Raw genomic sequence first — 24,536 nt, 5'->3', positions numbered from 1 at the left:
GGCCCGGGGCTCTGCGGGCCCGGGGCTCTGCGGGCCGGGGCTCTGCCGAGGGGCTCTGCGGGCCCGAGGGGCTGCCCGCGGGCGGGCGCCGAGCCCAGGCAGCCGCTGACGCTCTGTGTTTTGCTGCCTTGCAGAGAAACGTGAAGCGCAACGGGAGCAGGAGCTGCTTGAACAGGAGTCGGTTTGGTTCCCGTGAGCGGGACTGGCTGAAGGAGGGCGTCGGGCGAGGCTGCGTGTATGTTCATGGGAGAGACTCTTCAGCTCCAGGGGCTTCAGACCTGCGCCTGGTGCTCTGCACGGTGGACACACCCGCGTCCGAGATCTGTGATGGAGAAGGGAGGAAGAACCTCTATGTGCAACTTCACGGAGACCTGGTCAGGTGATTGCTGAGAAAGACCAAATAGGAGAAACGTTTGCTGTGGTCTTGCAGGGCTGTGTCCCCTGTGTGCCCAGGCATGTCAGCAGGGCGGGGAGCAGTGCTTTGTAGCAGTTAGATACAGCCTTGAGTGATGCATTTCATAGCCACGAGTTAGTGGTGCACATCCTAGTTATGCCGTAGGTGTTTCAGCTCAGGGCGGGGGGGATTGGCTGGTGCTCCAGCCAGAAATGTGTTCTCGTTTTGTAGGTAGAGGCTGTGGTTTATATGCTCCTCTAATGTGTTCTGCACTGTGAATATTTTACTGTCTGGAAAGCTTAAGCTGTTTAAGAGATTGCAAACAATTTTTCTGGGGTGTTGAAACATCTCGGGTACTTTCCCAGTTAAGTCATTAATATTTATGTGTTAGTAATTATTTTTCTTAGAAGAACTGCTAGGTAAGTAATTAAAGGTAGACAGAAAGATAGTGTAGTGAGGGTTATAGGAAGAAGGCATTATATGTTTTATACTTGCAGTTGATTTAGGCTGAAAATAAACAGCTTACCAAGAAACTGAGTTTTGTTGCAGAAAATAACAATTCAGTGTCTCTAGAAGAAGTAAGATGAGAGGATTCGAAAATGTTTTTTCTGTTCTGAATATACTAACCCTGAAATTTCAGAAGAACTTTCTCTTACTGCTATTTATTCAAGTTAGCCACTGAATCCTTCTTGTGATTTTTGCAGTTCTAAAAACATGTCTTATTTAAATGTACTGTTGGGGTGTATTTGCCAGAGCATGAGAATCTTGCACTGATGAGAGCTAAAGAGAATGAGAAACTTATTTTTTCTTTTTTTAGAAGTCATTCTTCAGGAGGATTCTCATATGCTTTTCTTCCAGCTGCATTTGGAAGAGAAATTTAAGTAGAGTTCTTTGTATCTTTCAGTCATTATACATGGATTTTAAAAATTATTTGGTGTCTTTGTTTTTTGCAGTATTTCTGGGTTTGTTTCTTTCCATTGTTTCCTCCTGATGTTTCATAACTCATGGAATGAGAATCATCACCATGGGTTGTATGGCTTGTGCCTATTGCTTTTCCTCTCCATTTCCCCTCTGCAACATAATCCTTCCAGGGCTACAGTCCATAAATGCTCCTTGTCAAGCAGGAAGCACAGACCTCAAGGATGCTCCTTTTCAGAGGAGCAGAACAAGCAGTAGGTCAGGGTTGCACTTAGCACTTCAGCTGCAATGAGACTTGTTTCATCTTTTTTTGTGTTCTCAAACTACTTTCTTGTATGTTTTGACAGGAGGCTGGAGCCCACGGAGAAACCCCTTCAGATTGTGTATGACTACTTGGCTGGGTTGGGTTTTGATGATCCTGCCAGGATGCAGGAGGAGGCAGCCAACTCTGACCTCAGCTGCATGATTCGCTTTTTCAGTGGTAAGAAACAGGGTGTGCGCTGTTGGGTTCACAGATGGTTACATCAAACACCCAAGGTACCAGGAAGCATTTCTTAAAATAACGAGTTTTCAAGATTAATAGAAAAACCCCACAATTCATAGAATCATAGAATCTTAGGGGCTGGAAGGGACCTCGAGAGATCATCTAGTCCAACCCCCCTGCCAGAGCAGGGTCACCTAGAGTACATCACACAGGAACTCATCCAGGTGGGTTTTGAATGTCTCCAGTGAGGGAGACTCCACAACCTCTCTGGGCAGCCTGTTCCAGTGCTCTGTCACTCTCACAGTAAAAAAATTTTTTCGGATATTCACCTTGAATCTCCTATGCTCCAATTTACACCCATTACCCCTTGTCCTATCACTGGTCATCACCGAGAAAAGCCTAACTCCGTCCCCCTGACACTCACCCCTTACATATTTGTAAACAATCAGAAGTCAAAGTAGAAAACTAGTATGACTTATAACTTTTAAGTTTATACTGCTGGGCTCATCTACAGCCTCTTGAACATTAGATACAGATAAATCACCCATAAAGCAAAAAAGTAGATACTAAGTCACTCTCCTGAACAGAAGTCAGTTAATGGTGACAGATAAATGTTGCCATCTACAAAAAGTTTTCACCTCCAGTGTTCCCCCAGATTACCTTCTCTGTTTCTCTTCCAAATCTATCAGTCCACTGATAGCAACATGCCTTGGTCTTTGTTTCCAACATTAGACCAAATGTATAACTTATAGAATCATAGAATCATAGAATCATAGAATCTTAGGGGCTGGAAGGGACCTCGAGAGATCATCTGGTCCAACCCCCCTGCCAGAGCAGGGTCACCTAGAGTACATCACACAGGAACTCATCCAGGTGGGTTTTGAATGTCTCCAGTGAGGGAGACTCCACAACCTCCCTGGGCAGTCTGTTCCAGTGCTCTGTCACTCTTACAGTAAAAAAATTTTTTCGGATATTCACCTTGAACTTCCTATGCTCCAATTTACACCCATTACCCCTTGTCCTATCACTGGTCATCACTGAGAAAAGCCTAACTCCGTCCCCCTGACACTCACCCCTTACATATTTGTAAACATTGATGAGGTCACCCCTCAGTCTCCTTTTCTCCAAGCTAAAGAGACCCAGCTCCCTCAGCCTTTCCTCATAAGGGAGATGTTCCACTCCCTTAATCATCTTCGTAGCTCTGCGCTGGACTCTTTCAAGCAGTTCCCTGTCCTTCTTGAACTGAGGGGCCCAGAACTGGACACAATACTCCAGATGTGGCCTCACCAATGCAGAATAGAGGGGGAGGAGAACCTCTCTTGACCTACTAACCACACCCTTTCTAATGCACCCCAGGATGCCATTGGCCTTCTTGGCCACAAGGGCACATTGCTGGCTCATGGTCATCCTCCTGTCTACCAGGACCCCCAGGTCTCTTTCACCTACACTACTCTCCAGCAGTTCAGCCCCCAACCTGTACTGGGACATGGTGTTGTTCTTCCCCAAATGTAAAACTCTGCACTTCCCCTTGTTGAATTTCATCATGTTTCTCCCCGCCCAATTCTCCAACCTGTCTAAGTCTCTCTGAATGGCAGCACAGCCTTCTGGTGTGTCAGCCACTCCTCCCAGCTTAGTGTCATCAGCAAACTTGCTGAGGGTACATTCTATACCTTCATCCAGGTCGTTGATGAAGATGTTGAACAACACCGGTCCCAGTACCGACCCCTGTGGGACTCCACTAGTCACACACCTCCAACCAGATTCTGCCCCATTGACTACAACTCTCTGGCTCCTTCCTTTCAACCAGTTCCTAATCCACCTCACTTCCTGATCACCAAACCCATACCTGATCAACTTATCTACAAGGATGCTGTGGGAGACGGTGTCAAATGCTTTACTGAAATCAAGATAAACCACATCTACCGCTCTACCATCATCTATCCACCTAGTAATTTCCTCATAGAAGGCTATGAGGTTAGTCAAACATTCTGTTGCGCTCTGGAGACAATTCTGTCTGTGACTTGAGAAACAACAGCTGCACAGGAAAGCATGGGACTGCTCTGCTGTCTTCTGTTTCCCGCATAGTGACAAGTGCCTTAGAGCTCCTCTTGGTATCAGAAACATACTGCAGTTCAGTCTAGATATGCCTGAGGACTATTCCCAATGGGGGGAGGCTTTTGCTCAGTGGAAGCCTCTTGGAGGGCAGTGACCAGGCTGGATAGGGCAAGCTCAGAGACCAAATATTATGGGGTCTATGTGCTTCAACAGCAGATCCCATGCAAGAAGCTCTCCAAGGCCATCAAACTGTGCTTGCCTGTCCCTAGAGGTTAAGACCATTCTTGCACATAGCTTGAGGAGTTGTGGAACAGATGGGATTCTGAGTAGAAGTCCTTGAACATGGCCCTTGGCTTTTCCTTGTGCTAGGACGCAGCTGTCGTGCATGTTCAGAGAGGATGGGGAAGCTGGGGGACTGGTGTTGCTTCCTAGTAATACCTGATGATTGGAGCAATGCTGCTATGGCAAGTAGTGAAATACCCCTTCTGGTCCTGTAACACTGTTTTTTTACAAGTCTGGGACTGGTCTCTCAGCTTGGTGAAAGCCAAGCAGTTTTTTCTGTGGATGATGAGTTTCTCACTGTTGAAGGACATCTTATGGCAAACTTCATGTTCCTGAAACAAAGAAACTTTTGTAAGTAAACAAACAGCTAAGGATTTCAGCTCAATTCAGCCTGGTATAGACATCAAGACAATGCTTTAAATCTGGCTGAAGACCCTGATTCTAACTGAAACAGCGTAACAGCTTCAGTCCTCAGTCACTTTTTGCTCCTAATGAAATTTGGAGTATGGTTTGTGTCTGGAAGTGGGACACATGTTCCAGTAGCAACTTAAAAAAATATAAATTGATCCTTTCCTGAGTAAAACAAAGGACTCATTGCCAGGATCTGTCTTCGGGGTTATTTAGAATAAAATAAAATGCAAATTTAATAGGAGATTTTTAATGCTGGAAGCTCAAAAATCCATCAGGTCAGGCTTATTCCTGTTCTGTAAAGTATTCAATTAAGTGGCTATCTGGGAAATTTTCCTTACCAGTAAGATCATATAAACAGTGGACAGAATCTTGAAAAGCATCTGGGAAATCTCTCATTATCTTGGAACTAAAAAGGTGGGGGATGACCTAAAAGTAAATGTATATGCATTAGATGGCTGAGGTAGGATTCTACTTTCCTGGTTAGAGTAATAGCTGGCAGTGCACACAGCCCAGCTCTAACAGTCAGTGCTTGAGTCCTTTCACTATCTTGAGGGAAATAACTTTATTCTGTAGCTGATTTTCCAGGCCTCCCTTTAAAGCCCAGTAGAAGCCACTTATTTGATGGTTTTTGTGACTTTAGCTCAACAAGAGTTTGAAATTGCTTTTCTATTGCATGTGAACGAAGGGTGTTGAGCAAGTTTATGTTGCTGTTTGTACTTGGAGCTGAGAATGAAGCACAAATGGAAAGCAAGTGCTGCTGTCCCTTTTTTCTTCAGAAAAGCCAAGCCAGGTGGAGCAGCTGGATCGCATCCTGCTCTCTGGAGTCTACAGCGTCCGCAAAGGGAAGACCCAGTTGCACAAGTGGGCAGAGCGGCTGGTCGTGCTCTGTGGCACCTGCCTGGTGGTCTCCTCGGTGAAGGACAGCCAGGTGGGCAAGGTGCACATCTTGCCCCTCGTTGGAGGGAAGGTAAGACTGTTTTGTTAGCTTCCTGTGGATTAGGAAGGCAGCAGGGATTATAATGATGAGAATTATCCACAAGAGGTCAGTTGAGGCTTTTGTAACAAATTACTGCATTCATATGTGCAGAGAGTTGTACAACCCTTTTCTGCTTGTTTTGCTTAGTTTCTAGTCTTAAGGCTAATAAAATAAAGAGAGACAAGTTCTCCTTCCACATTAGTAGCCAGTGTTGTGAACAGGCATTCTGGAAATTATTGATATTGGGATCTACTTCAGCAGAAAGATATTAAGAAGGATTTGGCCTTTCAATACTTAAAGGAGGCTTCTAAGAAAGATAAGAAAGACTTCAGTAGGGCCTGTTGCAAGAGGACAAGGGGTATAAAAGAGGGTGGATTTAAACTAGATAAAAGGAAGAATTTTGTTACAATGAGAGTGGTGAAGCACTGGCACAGGTTTCCCAGAGAGGTGGGAGATACCACATCCCAGAAAACTTCCTGGGCCATCTTGGATGAGGCTCTGACTGACCCGATTGATTGAGGATGTCCCTGCTCACTGCAGGGAGAGTAGACTAGGTGACTTTTAAAGGTCCTTTCCTACCCACCTTATTCTGTAATTCCATGATTCACATCTGTGTTTCTCTCAATAATTTTACAACTTTGTGTTTTCAGCAAAATGTAATATTACTGGTAGTCGGTAACACTTCACTCTAGATGCACTGTGATGGCAGGAGTTGAGGCAGCCAGTTTGATTCAGCTCTCCCCTTGCAGGTGGAGGAGATGAGACGCCGGCAGCACACACTGGCTTTCACATCTGCTGGAGCACAAGCTCAGACCTACCATGTGTCCTTTGGAACACTGGCCGAGTGTCAGCGGTGGCACCGTCAGGCCTCCACGGTGAGGCCCTGGGGCTCCAGGGAGTTGGGTGGTTTGTACAGGGGCAGGGGGGTTCTGATGCAGGCAGAGATAATGCTAGGATGCCAGAGAAAGCACCCAGGACACTTTCCAGCTTTTGTAATTTCTTACGTGCTCAGGACTAGAGATTTTCTTTCAGCTGTCTCTGCCTGTGAGTGTTGAGCACTAGATCTGCATTTTTTCACCCCCGCTGCACCTGTTGTGAGTAACTAATCACAGGTCACTAGAACAGAGCCAAGGGACTGGTGACTTTACAGCCGTAGGGACAAATAAACTGCACCTGTTGCCATATTAAATCTACCTGGACTGTGGCCTGGGCTGGCTTGAGGCTACACTGGTAGGTTTGAGTTGACACAGGTGATCGGTCAGCAAGGGAAGTGCAGTTTGTTCAGAACTGTGTTCTTACTCCACTTTGAAGTACAAATAGATGGCTGTAGTTTAGTGCTGAACCACACTTAGATCTTGCATGAAATATGAAATGAGTTCAGGATAAAGCAGGTCTTAAAATCTGGAATGAAACACTGAAGACCTTGAAGCAAAGCATACTTAATGAAAGGAGATCTGATATTTGTCAAGAGCTCATGAAATGTTGCAAAACCATCATTTATGAGGCCTTTTCAGCGTAACAGGTTATGTTTCTAATATCAGATGGTGCATAAGCTAACAAAGGAAAATCAGAAGAAGTAACTAGGCCAAGCAGAGGGTCTATAAACCTTAAGTTCTGAACTGGAAAGTCAACTGCTTCCTGTGCTGCTTGCATCTTTGGGAAGCACTCAGAGGTCATGCATTCTCAGTTTCCTCAGCCAAGGATCACGTTTTCTCCATTGATTGGCTCCTTTATGGGCTAACTTTTGGGCAGCACTTGTTGCACGTTCAGAGAAGGGCTCTCCATGTGTCCTAGTTAGAATCCAGATACACCTCCTTGTTGGGGGCTTGCAGAAACAGTAGCCAATCCTGCATGGACTCTACCTGGTGGGTGCAATGGGGTTTTCTTGCAGATTGTTTACTGCTTGCATTTTCCGTTAGACTTCCAGAGAAACATTGTCGCAAAGCTGCAGCTCTTCCTCCTTTTCAGGTGGTGTCAATGAGACTTAGCATGGTTGATCTTTCATGCTACAGCCTTGAGGAAGTACCAGAGCACCTTTTCTACAGTCAAGACATCATCTACCTCAACCTGCGACACAATTTCATGAGATCAAGTGGAGCAGGGAGTCTTGACTCTCTTTGCAGGTCTGCAAATAATTGTTTTTCTTCTACATTTGGAGTTCTTGACATGTGCATCCAGGGGTGAAGAGGAGGGAGTATATTCCCCATTCTCATGGGATGGTATAAGATTGATCTTCAGGAAGCTCTGACAGATGAAGGGGCTATGAGGCAAAGCTGAACAGCACAGGCAGGCATAACCTTCCAACAATTTACAGTATTCATTAACTCCCTCCCTGAGATTCTTTGTGCTAAGTTTGCCCTGAGATGACGCTTGTGAAGCTTGTGGAGCAATATGCCATTTGTATGGATAAGATCCAATAGTAATATAAGGCTGCTCACTAAACAGATGACATTTTGGGGTATAAAATAAAAGATGAGGGAAAGCATATGTTGTGGGTAAATGTTTGTAGGAAGAAGTGCTGAAAAAGCCTGTTTTGGTAAGGTCTTAATGTTCATGTGCACTTGGACTTGGCAGAGGGCCTGTGAGACTCCAGCTTTGCTTTGGGAACTTGTAATGGTCTGCTTTTAAGAGAGTAGCAGTTGTGTGATGGCATGGAAACATGATGTAGTCATCTTAGGTAAGTGAAGGAGTCTTACAAAAATATTTTATCATTAATTGCTGAAAACTGTAAAAATCTAGAGGAACATCAGTCTGTTGACACATACTTTAGCCATGCTAAAAAAACATTCAAGAAGTTGCTCTATGAATTTCAGAAGCTGTTAGGAAGCCTGTAGCAACATTGTCAAGTGTCTCTGTGTTCAGAATACACTGTACCTTAAGAAAAGTGTCTTTGGGAAAACTTTGCAAAACTGCAGGATTTTGTTTTGGTTTGGGGTTTTTTGTTGTGTTTTGTTTATCTCCAGGGGCCAATCACCAGGTTATTTCATTCTTCCTACAGAGTAATGAGATGCCAAGTATCCATGAGGGTGTGCAGGGAAAAAAAAATTGCTCACCTATGGGAATTCTTTGTGGTGTCACTGAGAGGCAGTCTAATCTGGTTTTGTTTTAATTCCAAACTTGCTTAAATGTTTTCTAACTGCTGAATTGTAATAGATTTTGTTATTGGAAAAGCTGCTTAAAATAATTCAAGATTTTGCGTTCTACTTCTCTCTTCAAATACATTGTATGATGTTTAAAACCATATCAGAACTTAATTTTCTAAAATGCGGTATCCTTGGTCCACAGGGTCAGCAAAGGGGCTTGACATTTCTTTTGACCTTGCATGTAGTCAACAAGAGATCTGACATGTCAGAAACTCGACTCTTTTCCTGGCAGTGACTATGTCCGATGAAGCTGAAATCCTCAAACAAACAAAAGCCATAAAAGAAGCCCTCACTTCACACAGTCTTGAATAAACAGGTAGCAGTAGGTAGCCCACGTAAGGCTGCTTGTTGCCTTTTGAAAAGATTTTCTTTCTGAGGTTTTCAGGATGTTTATCAGGTCACAGCCCCAAATGAAGAAACTTGCTCACTTGCAGTAGCTGTTACCAGTGCCTAGAGATTGACAGTTCCCAACAGCAGAATTTTTGGCAATAATAAGGGCTCTTCCTCTGAGGAAATCTTTGAAGCTGTAGGAGTTTAATTAGCTATAACTATAATAATGGAACAAAAATAATTAAAATGAAGAAGTTAAGCAAAGGAAATTAAATAACCCCACCTGTTTCCTTACATCTCCTAGCGTGTTTTTTATGTAGCATACTGTCTTTAAGTATCTCCCTTTCCTGGAAAACATTGTCAAGTCTGATGTTCATTGATAAGTGTGCGTGTGCACATGCGTGTGTACACATCTGCATGGTTGTAATCACCATTCTAGCTGGCTGATAACACAGTTGCACTAGGATGCTTTGGCAGCAGAGCAGGGTTTTGTGTTGAACTGGAAATGTTTCAGGCCAGCAGCAGCTTGGGCTGCTGAACAGAGGCTGCTCATCCCTTTCAGAATTCGTCACCGTGTTTCCATAGCTCCTTGCTGTGATCTCAGGGTGCCCTGTGGGAGCACAGACAACGCTTGATAAGCCATAATGATTTTGAAATCCTGATTCTGTATAATCCATGGATCATGCCAACAACTTGCATATTCCAGAGCTGGGTTTGCATTCCATTCCATTTATGATTCCAAAACCTGAGAACTCTGGTGCATCCTAAATCTCTTGAAGTTGAACCAGTTCATGAGAAAGTTCAAATCTGTAGGTTTATCCTCATTGTTTCTATCTTTCCATTATTGTTATGAAGTTCTGTGTGCAAGTTTCTGATTTTTGGATTGTTATTAGTTCTTTGCAACATACAGTATGTTCCCTTTAGGAAGACTCTTACAATACAGCATTTTTTTCTTTGGCTTCCAATTGTGTCAAGAGAGTCTGTGACTGCAGCAAACAGAAAATGGCTGTGCCCCTATTTATATGACAAGGCGCTTTCTCAAAGCAAACAACCCATGTCCAGGTTTCAGATATGGTCCCTCTTTAAAAAAACAACAAAGAAACAAACAGAACAGCCCCCCAAAGATTGTAAAGCAAAATGAAGAATTATTATGCATTGATGCATTGTTGCTACACAGAGAATTCCAAGTATTCTGAATCTGAAGCAGGAATTGCTATAAAGAAGAAAACATTTCAAAGCCTTTCAGTTTTCTACTTTAAGACATCTCACGCTAGTAGTGATGTTCTCCCTCAAGCTAATTAACATTGCTTTTGTTACCTGTATTAAAACACTTGCTTCAATTTAAGAGGTACTCACCATAGTAAAAAGTGCAGTAGATGGGACAGAGGAAGGAACTATGTGTCCAAGAAACACTTCTCCCATACAGTACATTAGATTCACAGTTTCCTCATCAAAATATTATACTAATTTCCCCACTGAATTAATTTCTGATGGTTCCATTTTGGGATGGGGAAGTGATTAATTGGAGAAAAATACTTTTGTTTCTTGTGGAGAGAGGTAGGAACTCTTTGAGAAGAACCTCTTGCCTATTGCCCCAGCCCTTTCTCAGTTTCTTTTCTGTGGACCTAGCACAGTGACAAGAGCTGGAACAGGCACCCGTCTGCTGGAACAGCTGGGGCTGTAGGGACTGTGCAGGCTATGTCAGAACTTTATGACTGTACCTGAGGTACAGTCTGCCAAGCAAGTGGCACTTTAGACATGGGATCTCTTCCAGGGACCCCTGGGTGCAGGTCTTCCTGGTGTGAAGGCAGCATTTCCCTGGATTTCCCTTTTGCAGCTCTGCTGGGCCTTCTGTTGTGCCCAGCTAGAAAAGGGCTTTTCCCTCTTCTGTTTTATCCTCAGAATAGTTAAATTTAATGTTTTTACCTCCTGTTTTCCCAAGCTGCATAACTGTAGACTGTTACTCTAAATAATTCTTGGAAGGTAATTTTTTTTTAACTGGGTATTCTTAATCTCCTTGATCTTTGTAACAGCCACTAGTATGAAGCCTGTCAGGAATCGGGCTAGAAGGTTGTTACCAGTGTCTACAGCAAAACCCCTGTATTTGATCACTTTCAGCATTACCACTGAGATGCAAAGTATCAGTGACTTAAAACCAAATTTGTGCAGAAGCTGCCATAATGAGTTAGCTGACTGTATCACCAGTGTACAAAGACTTAAACATTCTTTATGACTGTTTTGTATTTTTTTGCTTTGAGACCACGGAGGTTTGTGAATTAACTATGGTGTTCCTGCCAATAGGTTTTCTCAGTTGAAGAGCCTGAACCTGTCTCATAACAGACTGGGAGAGTTTCCTGTGTCACTGTGTGAGATCTCGACTCTGACAGAGCTCAATGTTTCCTGTAATGGCCTTCACGACTTGCCAAGCCAGATTGACAAACTGCTGAAGTGAGTATGTTGTTTTCATCCGTGGTCATGGGGCTTTGATTTAGCACAGCTGAGATGAACGTGCTGCTAATGAGAGTAGGAGTGCAGGGACAGCCTTTTCCACCAGTGAAGACTGACTAAGGGATTTGATGCAGTTCCCTAGGCACTGCTAGTAAAACATTGCAGCTGCTGATGTAGAAAAGATGAGGAAACATGATGCAAAATCACAGAATCATTCTGATTGGAAAAGACCTTTAAGATCATTGAGTCCAACTATAACCCAGCTCTACCAAGTCAAATGCTTAAACCATGTTCCTAAGCAGCATATCTATACACCTCTTAAACACTTCCAGGGATGGTGATTGAACTACCTCCTTGGGCAGCCTGTTGCAGTGTTTAATTACTCTTTCAGTGAAGAAATTCCTTCTAATATCTAATCTAAACTTCCCCTGGTGCAGCTTGAGTCCATTTCCTCTTGTCTTGTTGTTGTCCTTGTTACCTGGGAGAAGAGACCAATCCCCACCTCTCTCCAGCCTCCTGTCAGGGAGTTGTAGGGAGCAAGAAGGTCTCTCCTCAGCCTCCCTTTTTCCAGGCTAAACACCCCCAGGTCCTTCAGGTGCTTCTCACAGGGCTTGTGCTCCAGACCCTTCCCCAGCTTTGTTGCCCTTCTCTGTTAGTGCTCCAGCACCTCAATGTCTTTCTCGTTGTGAGGGGCCCAAAACTTGAGCCCAGGACTCAAGGTGTGGCCTCACCAGGGCAGACAACTACCTCCCCAGTCCTGCTGGCCACACTATTTCTGATACAAGCCAGGATGCTGCTGGCCTTCTTGGCCACCCTGTCACACTGCTGGCTCATGTTCAGCCAGCTGTCAGTCAACACCCCCAAGTGCTTTTCCTCTGGGCAGCTTTCCCCCCATTTTTTCCCAAGCCTGTGTGGTGGTGTTGTGGCTGAAGTACAGGACCTGACACTTGTCCTTGTTGAAGCTCATACAGTTGACCTCAGCCCATCAATCCAGCCTGTCCAGGTCCCCTGTAGAGCCTTTCTACCCTCAAGCAGATCAGCGTTCCATCCCAGTTTAGTATCTTCTGCAGATTTACTGAGGGTGCATTCAACCTCCTCATCCAGAGCACTGATGTTAAAGAGAACTGGCCCAAATGCTGAGTTCCTAGCTGGGTGTTCTCAGGCACTTCCTTGATAACTAACCAACCAGTGACCCATGCATCTTTTGCTGCATGAATCTCCATCCCCCTCCCCCTTCAGGTCTAGTTTAAAACCCTCTCAACAAACCCTGCTAGCTCTTGTGCCAGGATCCTCTTCCCCCTTTCAGACAAATGTTCCCCATCTGCAGCCAGTAGCCTGGTGTCATGTAAATCAACCTACTGTCAACTTTCCCTCCCTGCAACTGTTAAGGACAGAGGAGAACACCACCTGTGCTCCTGATTCCTTAACCAGTTGTTCTAAGGCCTTGCAGCCTCTCTTGTTTGCCTTTGGACTTCTCATTACTACTTCATCACTACCTACCTGAAAGGTTAACAGTGGGTAATAATCTGAGGAGTCCAATATGTTGGTATTGAGGTGTTGGTTCATTGGCACTTTCTGTTCCTCCAGCTTGTATTTTTTAAAAAGGAGTATCTGCAGTGTCAAACCAGCTCAGACCAGGACTTGCAGCTGCACTGGATGCCAGCAGGTCATTGTCAGAGTGATCTTTTGCTCACATGGAAACTGTGAGGAAAAGACTGGATGCAGGCTCACAGTTTTCAGAGGTTTATAGCTTAGTCAGAGGTCCAGTCATCTTCATGACCCCTCAAGTCCTTATTCCTAAGAACTTTTTGGGCTCCCAGATTGCATTTCGGCCATCACTAAACACTGTTCAGAAGGTTCTTTGTTGGAACATAATCATGATGAGGGAATGGTATTTGGGGAGTTTGAATCCCAAAAACCATGCAAATTTAAAAAAACCCTTGCAACAGGAAGCTCCCCTGTTTCTTTTCTGAGTTTCTGAAAAGACAACTAGAATGTAAAAATCTGTTACAGGGCATTACTGTGGTGGCAATTGTGATTACACTGTGCCGTAAGTGCCATAAGTGGGAAAAAGTGCCACAATAGTGGTATGAGATTCCAGCGATTAGATTATGAAGGTGCAGTTGAGTTTTATTGCTTCTTAGAAACAGTTCTGTACTGTTCCTGCCATCAGTTTGGGTTTCAGTTTGTCATAGGTGTTTTAAAGACAGTCCAGCATGCTAAGTGAGAAGTTCTTAATTTGTAAAAAAACCAAGTGATCAAGTAAATACCATTTACAACCTAAGTCCTGATTTATGTTTTGCTTATGTTAACTTGCAATCTTTGGCATAACTGGAAGTTTACCTCCAAAATAAGTTGAGAACTGTTTGGCATTGCATACAGAGAGTTCCAAGTCTATTATATGCAGTAATTTTATGTGTATAAGAATAAAATAAGATGTTAGATACCTTTAAAAAATGACCACAGTGAGGCCAGCTAGCTATAGGAGGAAATTCACTGAAAATGTTAAATGTGACATCCACTTGGCTCTTTGCTGAGTTATCCACTTTCTCTGTTTCATTGCTGCAGTCTCCAGACCTTCTGGCTCGATGGGAATTTCCTCACTTCCCTACCAGAAGAACTGGGAAGCCTGCAACAGCTCAGCTGCCTTGGGCTTTCCTTCAATAACTTCTGTGAACTGCCAGCAATTTGTGAGAAACTCGTCCTCTTGGACAAATTATCCCTGGCAGGGAACTTGCTGGAGACCTTGGACCTTGCAGCGCTGACCCGCATGAGTCACATCAAGAGTGTGGACCTGAGGTGAGGGGGAGCTTGCACACGGGTGGGAAGCAGATGCCTGCTTTCCTTTCACACCAGAGGAGCTGTCTAAATTAAATAGTACGTGGTGCAGTAAACTGGGTGGAATTTATTTTCCCTCACCGATTCTTTACTGATGTAGCTTTTAGGGAGTTCTGTTCCTGAGGGTGTGTGCAACTGAGTTAGAGAAACAAAAGTAGCTGAAGCTGCTGAATGGGACTCAGTCCTCTAGTTTCCTCTTTTGATACGCTGTTACCATGAGCTTCGGTAGAACTTTGATCTCTCCTACTCTACTCTGCCTTCCCCTCCTCCCCCTGAGATGTGATCCTGATTTTTCAGGCTGCCAACTGCAAAGCTCTCAGAGAGACAGAAGAGCTTTCTGCCCGTGGGAAGGCAGTCAGGTATCTAGTCTCTGCATTAGCTTCATGTGTCGGTGCAGAGCAGGTGTCCCTTGGCCTGGCTTCTGATTTCTAGACTGTTTTTCTGAATCTCAAACTGGGAAATGAGTAAGACAGTCTCACATAGCAGTGTAGACAGAGGAAGTGTTTTCCTTTGTATTCACTGCCTGAAATCTACCATTGCTCCTCACATTTCCCTGTGCTTAGCTCTGGCTGCTCCTCGCCAGAACTCTTCCTTTCCTCTTCTGCCTCCTCTCTTCTTACCCTTGTCCAGTGTTCAGAGTCCTATTTTCTGACTTTGCAACTCTTACCTCTGAGCGTTTAGGCTGAACAACCTGAAGAGAGCAGCAGCTGACACTCTGGAGGGGAACAAATCTGTGACTTACCTGGATCTCCGAGACAATCAGATGACAGATCTGGATCTGAGCTCTCTGGGCAGCCTGGAGCAGCTGCACTGTGAGCGGAACCGGCTGGAAGAGCTGACGCTGAGTGGCTGCTCCCTTCGGGCCCTCCACGCCAACAACAACAGTACGTCTTTGCCTGCTCCACCTGCCTTCTCCTTTCAGGCACTGGGAACAAAGGAAAAGAGCCCCTTGCCCTCACACCCCACACACAAAGTTCTTACTCTGGTGTTACAGCAGTGAGACTGTATGTGATGGGCCTTCTGGGTCAGCTCCTGGTGGTCACAGATGTGTGTGTGTGCACAGGCTGTAGCAGAGGGAGGTGGTGGTGCTGAGTTACTGTCCAAGGAATTCGTCTTTCAGTGAGATCTGTTTGGGGGTCCACATACAGAAGTACAGTTCTCCCTTTTTCTGGTGCCCATGTGGCAGATGGAGAAATGGGATAGTGAGAAGCTGTAGTGGCAGATGTATGAAGTGTGAACTCTGTCTCAGGAAGAATGAGTAGACATCTTGAGTATCCATACAGTAAGCCTGAGAGTCTCATTTACTAGCTAGTCTGTCTGCTTCTCTGTGCAGTTTTCCCTCTGAAACTCTGTAATTGTAATTATTTGCTTTACTTTATCAGGTCTGACCACTGTCAATATTTATCCAGTTCCTGGCCAACTGACATGTCTAGAACTCTCTCAGTAAGTGACTGTACACCACAGAATATAAAGCAAGTATCTGGACAGCTTTGCTGTTTTTTTTCAGAAAATTTTTTTAAACTTTTTAGCTTTTGAAAGGGTTGAGAGCAATTGACGGAAAGCACTTGGTCTTCACAATAGAGCTTGCAAGCCCAGCACTGAGGAATTATTAGTTTCCCAGACTAGCAGCCTGTCTAAACCAGTATGACCTGTCTAGGTGACTGGCTGTCCTTCAACTCTAGGTTGTAATCAGCAAAAAAAGCCAAGCAGGGACCACTGAACTTGTGGCAGCTTGTTGGCCTGGACAGTGGGCATCTGTGGAGTAGAGACTTAAAGCAGCTGCCAGTGATCTCTGCTGTTGGCTTCGTTGCCCTTGTCTGCCCTTGGAGCACGTTGTGAGACTTGTAAGGTAGGATGCCCAGAGGACCTGATCACCTTTTGCTGCAGTTCTGGGATGAAGCACAGGTGGCCTGTTCTGCTGGACTCAGCACTGCAAACAAAAAGCCTGACTATCAGAACCTTGCGTCAGTACTCCTGCCAGCTGTGCACCAGCCCAGTCTGCATTACACAGCTGGCCATGAGATAATTCTATGTGACTAGTTCAGATACTGATGTTCATTTTTGCCTGTTGCTTTGGCTGTCAATAATAGCATGCAGCATTCCAGCAGGGTGTGTTCCATATGGGGTGCTGGTGTCTAGCTTTTCCCCCTTGCTTTTCTCAGCAATCAGCTGCAATGTGTCCCAGACTGGGCCTGTGAAGCAAAGAAACTGGAAGTTTTGGATGTGAGCTACAACCTCCTTGTGGAGCTTCCGTCGAGGTCAGCAAACCTTCTTGTTATACAGAGCTGAGCTTTCCTCTCTGGTGAGCTGACTGAGGAGACCAGCAGTGCTGTTCCAGTTGTTTTGTTCCTCGTTGTACAGAGATACAATCTACTTACTTTCTCTGTGCAGCATTGAAAATACACTGTATTCCAATGTTGGAAAGAACCGACTTCCAAATCAGCTTCTTGAATAAGAGGGGCTAGGTAATTTAATTCTGTGCTTCTGGCTTCTTCTGCAGCTGCTTGCACCTGAAGTAGACCACACTGTGATTTATTGGTGTTACACAGTGTCTGTGAACAGAGCTCGTGGGTGAGGCCCTAATACACCTTGCATTGCCCTGCAGAGATTTCATCTGGTACCATTCATAGGGAGAGGTGCAGTGTAACTGATCTCAGACGTAGCTTTCACAACACAACATCAGCCACCTCCTTTCTCCCATTTCCCTTTCATTTTCTGCAGAAATGTGGTAAAAGGGAGCCAAGAGCTAATGTAATTTTGCTGATACTTACGACGACTTCTCCACAACACCAAGGATGTTGTGTGAAGGAGCAAAGCACAAATGTTCCTAGCCTAACGAATGTGTCTGGTGGGGGTGACTGGGATGGAGCTATATGGAAATGGAAGGGCAGGATAGATCCCAGTGGAGAAATGCAGGGAGCTGGTGGAAGCAACTAAAGCAGCAGGTGCAGGAAGTGATCTTGGCAGTGACGCTCTAATGGGGCCAGAAACACAACTACATACATGAAAGGCAAGAGGAGGATTTACCAGGGATGTGATAATGGGAAGTTAGAACAGAATTTTAGCCATGCCAATGGATGAAAAAGCCCACATTTTAAGTATGTTATGCATCCTGCATAAGATTCCTAAGTGCTGGAGTTAACTGTGTCCCTCAGGGATCTCTTCCAGTATGTTTGTCATCAGCACTGTAAGTCTTGTGTACAGCTTGAACTTTGCCAGCATTGAACTTCAACCATTGATCAGGTTGATCCAGCAACCTAAAGCTTGAAGTGCCTCTCATAAGGGGATATAGTTCACCATGAACTTGTCTTTTACACATAGTTATCCAAAACCAGAGTTGTATTAAAGTGGTACCTGACAGTGTTGAGTGGAGATACCCAAGCCAGCTCTGGATGAGTCAGCTTGAATAAGGAAATTGGTGTATCTGCACTTGAATGTTTTCTTTGCCCCAATATAATTAACTTTGAGAAGTAACAGCATACAGAAAGAAACTGAATTAATTGGCCTGTATGGAGTAATGCACTAATGCAGCTTTCATGCATCAAAGCATCATTTCATGCTTCAAAGCAGTTATGTACAGGGCTCTCAGAATGTAGTCCCAAATTATCACCTCACCCAAATGAGCAGGGTGGCTCTAGGCTATGTCCAGATATCCTTTCTCAAAATTCCTGCAGTAAATTCTCTGCAGTTTTTGGGGATAGAGGCCTTTCCCTTCAGTAAGGCCTTGGTGCTGGAGAATCTGACAACAGCCTCAGAAGCAATTCAGGAGTGCTAACCAGCCTGTTGAAGCTCTGCATTTCAGTTGGCACAGGGGAGGCGCTTCTTTCTGCCTACAAGCGAAAACAGGCATTTAAATCAGTCCTTTGTGACTTCTTTCTTGTCTGCCTGAGAGATGCTAGGCACATGCACACAGACTGGAACACAGGTTCTGGCCTGCAGAGGTGTGGAGGGACGTGGAGATGCGCTTACAAACCTTGGGGTGGCTGAGGCACCTTTCCTCATGTGATTTGATGGATCAGTGTATTTTGCTTTTTCTCTGCTGTACAGTCAGACTGTAACAGATTGACTACCCTTTCCTACTCTGGATGTGAAGGGGCTGAATCGAGCTGACAAGAGAAAACTCTGTGTCTTTCTAGGATCCTCAGCAGCTTGAGCCTTCGGAAGTTGATGGTGGGGCACAATTGTCTGCAGACCCTTCCACCTCTTCTGGAGCACATTTCACTGGAGGTGCTGGACCTTCAGCACAACCTGTTGACAAAGCTCCCAGAGACACTCTTTGTCAAGGCTCTGAAGTGAGTAGCAGTATCAAGCATCTTTTGTCTGCATTAACCTTTGGAGGTGTAGAGGCTGGTTGGCATCTGTGGGACTGTCCTTGCAAGGTGCCATTAGCATAAGAGATAATGAGGTGTGCACTTTATGAGGAGATAACTGAGGTGCCATGGAGGAAGTCATCAAGCTGATTTGAGGGAATCAGTTTGTGTTACTGTTTAATTACCAGAAAAATAGAGGCTCACCTAACCCAACAGCCAACTGAAGAACTAGCCTCAGTTGCAACTGTTTAGAGGATCATGTTACTGCCTGAAGAGCTTTCTTTAAAAGTAGTGTGTGAATTCAGGTGTAAAGGGAGAAGCCATACAGATTTCCAGAAATTGCAGCAGGAAGTATATCGGGTCATTGGAGAAAAGTGAGAGACACCCTTAAAAATTATTGACCTGTCATAACAATCTGTTCAGACATCAGTCAGCCCTGCTTTTAAAGATTCTGAGTAAGAGTTTATGTAGTTTCATTCCACCAGAATTACACCCCTCCCCAGGCTCTCCAGTACTCAATGTTTACTGTAAAATGCTGTGTGCTATATAGCTAATAAGTCATTAGTACCAACAATTCTTAATGTGAGAAAGGATGTTGCATTGTGTTGTTTGGCCTTCTGTCTAATGCTGTTTCTCTTTCCAGACTGGCATTTGTGTGCCTCCTTCTACTGGTGTTGTTGAGTGGTTTAGATGATGTGAAGTCTGACTTTTGCACTTGCTGTGGTTAGCCTCAGGTACCTGAATGCATCTGCAAACAGCCTGGAGTCCTTGCCCTCGGCATGTGCAGGAGAGGAGAGTCTGAGCATGCTGCAGCTGCTTTACTTGACCAATAATAACCTCACAGATGACTGCATCCCTGTCCTGGTGGGACACCCAAGTCTACGGATCCTGCATTTGGCAAACAACAACCTGCAGACTTTCCCTGCAAGGTAAAGAACTGAGGCTGAGGTGCCACGTGGTGTCTGGAGCCTTTTTCAGAGCCATGTCTCTGAGAATTGTTTTTCTAATTGTGGCTGGTCCCAGTTCCTATGTGCATAACATGGCTTAGCTGATTTAAATCACATGCTCTTTAGGTAAGTTCATGTTGCCAAATAATTTGTATTTTTCGATGTTGAAACTGAGATTCCACTGTATTTTTATCTGCAAATTTTACTAGGTGTAATTTGGTGAGTGTGTATATGTTTTTCTTATTAATCTCTCTCTACTGACTGTCACTGAATTAAAAGTGCCTCCCCACAGAGCCCTACTAGAAGGACTTAGACCAAATTTTGAATTCATCATTATCTTCTGCAATTCAGCTTTGGGATATCAAATATATTTTCTTTGGAATATAGTAGAGAGCTAGTGCTGTAGTGGTAGATTTCTGTGTCAGCTTAATTTGCAGTCTCATACAAAATAGCAAATTCTGTTACAATAGCAGAAAAATCCAGGGAGTTAATTATGTCAGCATAATTCAATATTGATTGCATTTGTCCAAGTATTGCCATGATTCTTCCTGATACTGGTCAGGCTGAAAAAACACTTTAATGTAAATCTGTTTATTCCCACAAAGTACAATCACACAGCTTAGCTTGCTGGGGTTTTTTGTGTTGGTTTTTTTTTCTTCCAGGTTTTAAAACTAAGACACTACAATCTTCTGCTTTGGTGCTTTAGAAGTCAGGGGTGAAGGGTTTTGGCTGTTTTATAAATCCAAGCCATCCTGGGGACCCTGAGTTCTTATTAGAACATCTGTTAGGACCTTTGGTTGCCTATCAATAGATCAGAAGTGTAGCCCAAAGGACAGTGTCTGTGGAAAGCTTATGTGTTCTTTTGTTTCCCTTTCAGCAAACTCAGTAAGCTGGAGCACTTGGAAGAGCTGAATCTGAGTGGCAACAAACTGAAAACAATTCCCACAACAGTGGCAAACTGCAAGCTACTTCACACACTTATTGCACACTCCAATGAAATCAGCATCTTTCCGGAGATCCTGCATTTGCCCCGTATTCAGGTATTCTTGTGGAGAGGGTGAAGAGGTATGGGGGGAAGTTTGGGCTGAAGAAGGGAGAGTTAACTGTTAGGGAGGAACTGGAGGTGCCAGCATTTTGCTTGATCAGCCTGAGAAGAGGGCACAAAACATGCATCCTAGATGTGTCACCTTTCAGAGCTGATCAAAGATGGTTCATCTCTCCTTCACCTTTCCCATCTATCCCTGACTCAGTGCATTTCTGGTTTACCTCTGGAGCAGCAGGAGTGTTGTGTAGCTGGGCAGGTTTGCAGATATAGGCCTCTGTTCTCTGTCGTGTGACCTGTACTTTCAGTACTGGAGTCCTAGCTATTGCAGGTTATAACTCTTTGCTGCTTACAAATGGCTCTTCTGCTGATAGATCAGAGCCCTTGTCATGACTTGTTTGTGGGATTCAGTGAGTAGTGGAGTCCTATGGTGTTTGTAAGGAGCACTGGAGGAACTGCTCACGTGAGAGAACGGAGAGGATTTGCTTTGTCACTGTGCTTTTTTTTGACACTGCAGTTTGTGGACTTGAGCTGCAATGAGCTAACTGAAATCCTAATCCCTGAGGCACTGCCAGGTGCCTTGCAAGAGCTGGACCTGAGTGGGAACACTAACCTGGTGTTAGAACACAAGACACTGGACATCTTCAGGTGAGCCATGAAGATGCCAACCCAGCAGTGACCAGCACAGGGAAGAGTAACCCTTCCCAGGAGGGGACAGTAAAGTGTGTATTGCAGCACTGCATGAAGTTCTAATGTTCAGCCTGAGGCAACTGAAGCTTTCTATCTTGTAGGGAGGGAAAAGCCTGGGTCCAAAGAGCAAGCAAACAATTTCTCAGGTGGGATGAGGCTCTCCCAGCTGTCTCAGGCATATGCACCATACATCTCCAGAAGGCCAAGACCTTAAACTCCTCTCCTTGGTGCAGTTATTTTCACAGACTGTTGTCTAAAACTCTAGGTCCTTTGGCCAGAAGCTCCTCAGCATGGCCTAGGAAAGAATGACTTCTGTTCTTCTCTCTCTGTAGTCACATTACCACACTGAAGATTGATGCTAAGCACTCCCTCACAGCAGACTCGGCGCTGACTTCTACCTTCTGGAGTCATGGAGCAGCTGAGATGGCAGGCCAAAGAAACAAGTGAGTGTTGTGGTCTGCTGGATGCTGACACTCCCTCTCCTCAGGGTGCCAGGTGAAGGACACTGCTAAGCACCTAGGCAGACTTGCTTTGCTCAGGAGCTTGTCTGTCCTTCTGTCCCTCCATATCTCTTGCTCAGGCTTGGTGACTCAAGCTTCTGCACTGTCCTTTCCCTCAGTTTTCACCCTTATCCTTAGACACTTGGACTTTGCTTCCCACCCTGGCAGAGATGCTTTTCCTCTCTTGCTGGCTGTGCCCATTGCCCTCTCTTGAGTATGGTCAAAGGAGGGTTTGGGAGTTCCAACAGCAAACTGCAGCTGTACATCTCATGGGACAGTGAATGTAGGGACAGTGGCTTTGCTGCCCCATGAGAACAGCACTCATGGCAAAGTGCTGGATGGCCATGGGTTTGGAGACCATGTAATCTTTTGAGACTTACTAACTTGGTTTGCATGCTTTTCTAACAGGCTGTGTGTGTCATCCCTGGTACTGGGGAGCTTTGCAGAGGGGGTGGAGGCTGTGTATGGCATGTTTGATGGTGACAAGAACGAGGAGCTGCCACGCTTGCTGCAGTGCACCATGGCCGATGTGCTGCTGGAGGAGGTACAGCAGTCAGACACCATGTTCATGTCCAACACCTTCTTGGTCTCCCACAGGTAGGACAGTGAGCAACCTGGTCCTGATGGGACCTGCATAGGTATATCACTTAATGTGTTAGGTGGGTGAGGCAGGCCTCCAGAATGCCTGTCACTGGAGTCTGGAGCCTTCCTACACCTTCTCCTCCAACAGGAAGCTGGGCATGGCTGGGCAGAAGCTGGGTTGCTCTGCTGTCCTTTGCTACATTCGTCATGATGTGACTGAGCCAGGCAGCAGCTTTTCTCTGACCGTGGCCAATGTGGGGACGTGCCAAGCCGTTCTGTGCCGCAGCGGGAAACCACTGCCTCTCTCCAAAGTCTTCAGCCTTGAACAATGTTCAGAAGAAGCCAAGAGAGTCAAGGAGCAAAAAGCCATTATAACAGAGGTTGGTTTGGACCCTCTTTACTTCAGCTTCTATCCTCCTGTAAAACCTTGGTACAGATGCAATACTAGAGGGAAGAAGATGGCATGGGGGTGTCTGAGTGACTTGTCAGTTGCTTCCTGCTCTGCTTCTCTTGCTGATTAGCTATTCAGAATGAGAAGTTCTTAAAACAGCTGTTATGGCCTGAGAACTAGGTAGGGGATGCCAAGTATTGGCTTCAGGAGAGAGGGATGAAAGAAGACAGATGTGGAGCTAAAGGAGGAGAGGTCTATAATACTATTTGTGACCTGGGTGAGTGTGGAGAGGAACCACTGAGGAACAGAGCAGGGCTTGGGAAGTAATTTTGTCTCAAAACCCTTAAAATATCTTTGGTGTTTCTTGACAAGTTTCCTTTATTTGGATTTATTTCACATTTTACTCAGTGAAGGTACAGGATTAGTGGCCCTTGAGACATGTGGAACATGGATATAAAGTCTATTACAGGTACAAATTTTAACACAAAAAAGACAGAAATGTTCCTTGGTTTTATGCAAAAGTATTAAAAGTATTTTGGGAGAACTCTCTAAAGGTTAAATTTCTAAAAAATTGGAAATAACAGTGGAAGTTCTAAAGAACTGGAAAACATATTGTCAGTGAAGACCTGAGAAGTCAGTGCCAGTCATACTAGTTTCATGCTCAGTGGGTCTCTTTAAAATTATCAGATTGTTTGAGAAAAGTGTTTCTGACCGGGATAATATGTTAGTGTGTTATAATTCTGCAAAGTGCTGTATTATCTAGCACTCTGAAAATAATGGTGGAATCAGTGTAGCACATGAAATTACTTGAAAACGGGCTGATGAATGGATTCTGAAAAATAACAGTGACATTGTCTAAGGAGGCTTCCCTGTATGTATCCTTTGCTGGTTTGTAAAACTTGGCAGCAGTAGCAATGTTTAACACCCAGAGGATACAGAAATTTAGAACACCAAAATTAAGTTCAAAATGCTGGGGAAGCTGTGTACTCTGCCTGGCCTGGCTTGGAAAAGGGACTGAGGGCAATTTTATGTCCAGGAGACCATGTGGCAGGAACAGGAAGGGAGGTAACACCTCCAGGTTACAGCAGCAGTGTGAGATGCCTACTTGTTCTTTTCTTCTTCAGGATCTAGTGCTCACACCTCAGAGTGCAGTTAATTATATGTTATTAAAGAGGGAAATAGTTCAGAAAATACACAGAAATTATATAATATCTGGGTAATCTGCCTTGCAATGAGAAAGTCAGAAGTCATTATCTCATACTGAAAAAGTAAGTTTCATGTAAGACCCATGGGTGAGATTCTCTGATCATGTGCTGCAGGATCTGGCTGCATGTGTCAGAATAGCTTGCTACAGTTCTTCAGAATGTGGCAGGAAGTCTGGTGGGATAAAAGTATGTTATTGCCAGCATGGGTGATGGGAGATGGTCAGGTACTGTGCATGCCTGGCTGCAGTACCTGTGCCTAGATCCCTTTCCCCTGTACTGTAGCTGTGCACTGGCATTTCCCAAGGCTCCAAACCAAGACATGAGCAGGGGAAGAGCTGTTCTCTAGATGATCCAACAGCAAATCTAAAGCTGCTGCCTTGTTCCTCTTGTCTGCAGGACAATAAGGTCAATGGTGTGACTTGCTGTACTCGGCTGCTGGGCTGCACGTACTTGCATCCTTGGATCCTGCCCAGACCACATGTCAGTTCCATTCCACTGACTGTACAAGATGAGCTGCTACTTCTGGGCAATAAAGCTCTCTGGGAACACCTCTCCTACTCGGAGGCTGTCTCAGCTGTGCGGCACCTACA

General features: G+C 44.8%; 1 protein-coding gene across 1 annotated transcript in view; it reads left to right on the top strand.

Moving 5' to 3' along the window:
* PHLPP2 (PH domain and leucine rich repeat protein phosphatase 2) overlaps window positions 1–24,536 on the top strand; it is a 32,764-nt gene that overhangs the window by 2,713 nt on the left and 5,515 nt on the right. The window contains exons 2-19 of the mRNA XM_009993653.1: window positions 135–379; window positions 1,660–1,793; window positions 5,321–5,511; window positions 6,270–6,395; window positions 7,489–7,643; window positions 11,295–11,441; window positions 14,010–14,240; window positions 14,961–15,163; window positions 15,662–15,722; window positions 16,442–16,537; window positions 18,416–18,571; window positions 19,318–19,518; window positions 20,414–20,576; window positions 21,096–21,226; window positions 21,601–21,711; window positions 22,177–22,365; window positions 22,499–22,730; window positions 24,343–24,536. Coding sequence (XP_009991955.1) covers window positions 135–379; window positions 1,660–1,793; window positions 5,321–5,511; window positions 6,270–6,395; window positions 7,489–7,643; window positions 11,295–11,441; window positions 14,010–14,240; window positions 14,961–15,163; window positions 15,662–15,722; window positions 16,442–16,537; window positions 18,416–18,571; window positions 19,318–19,518; window positions 20,414–20,576; window positions 21,096–21,226; window positions 21,601–21,711; window positions 22,177–22,365; window positions 22,499–22,730; window positions 24,343–24,536 — 2,966 coding nt within the window. The remainder of the gene's footprint in view (window positions 1–134; window positions 380–1,659; window positions 1,794–5,320; window positions 5,512–6,269; window positions 6,396–7,488; window positions 7,644–11,294; window positions 11,442–14,009; window positions 14,241–14,960; window positions 15,164–15,661; window positions 15,723–16,441; window positions 16,538–18,415; window positions 18,572–19,317; window positions 19,519–20,413; window positions 20,577–21,095; window positions 21,227–21,600; window positions 21,712–22,176; window positions 22,366–22,498; window positions 22,731–24,342) is intronic.

Source organism: Chaetura pelagica, unplaced genomic scaffold, assembly GCF_000747805.2.
Source record: "Chaetura pelagica isolate M959 unplaced genomic scaffold, ChaPel_1.0 scaffold703, whole genome shotgun sequence".
Lineage (NCBI taxonomy): Eukaryota > Metazoa > Chordata > Aves > Apodiformes > Apodidae > Chaetura > Chaetura pelagica.
Note: the sequence above shows the minus strand (reverse complement) of the source record. Positions and strands in the feature narration are given on the sequence as shown.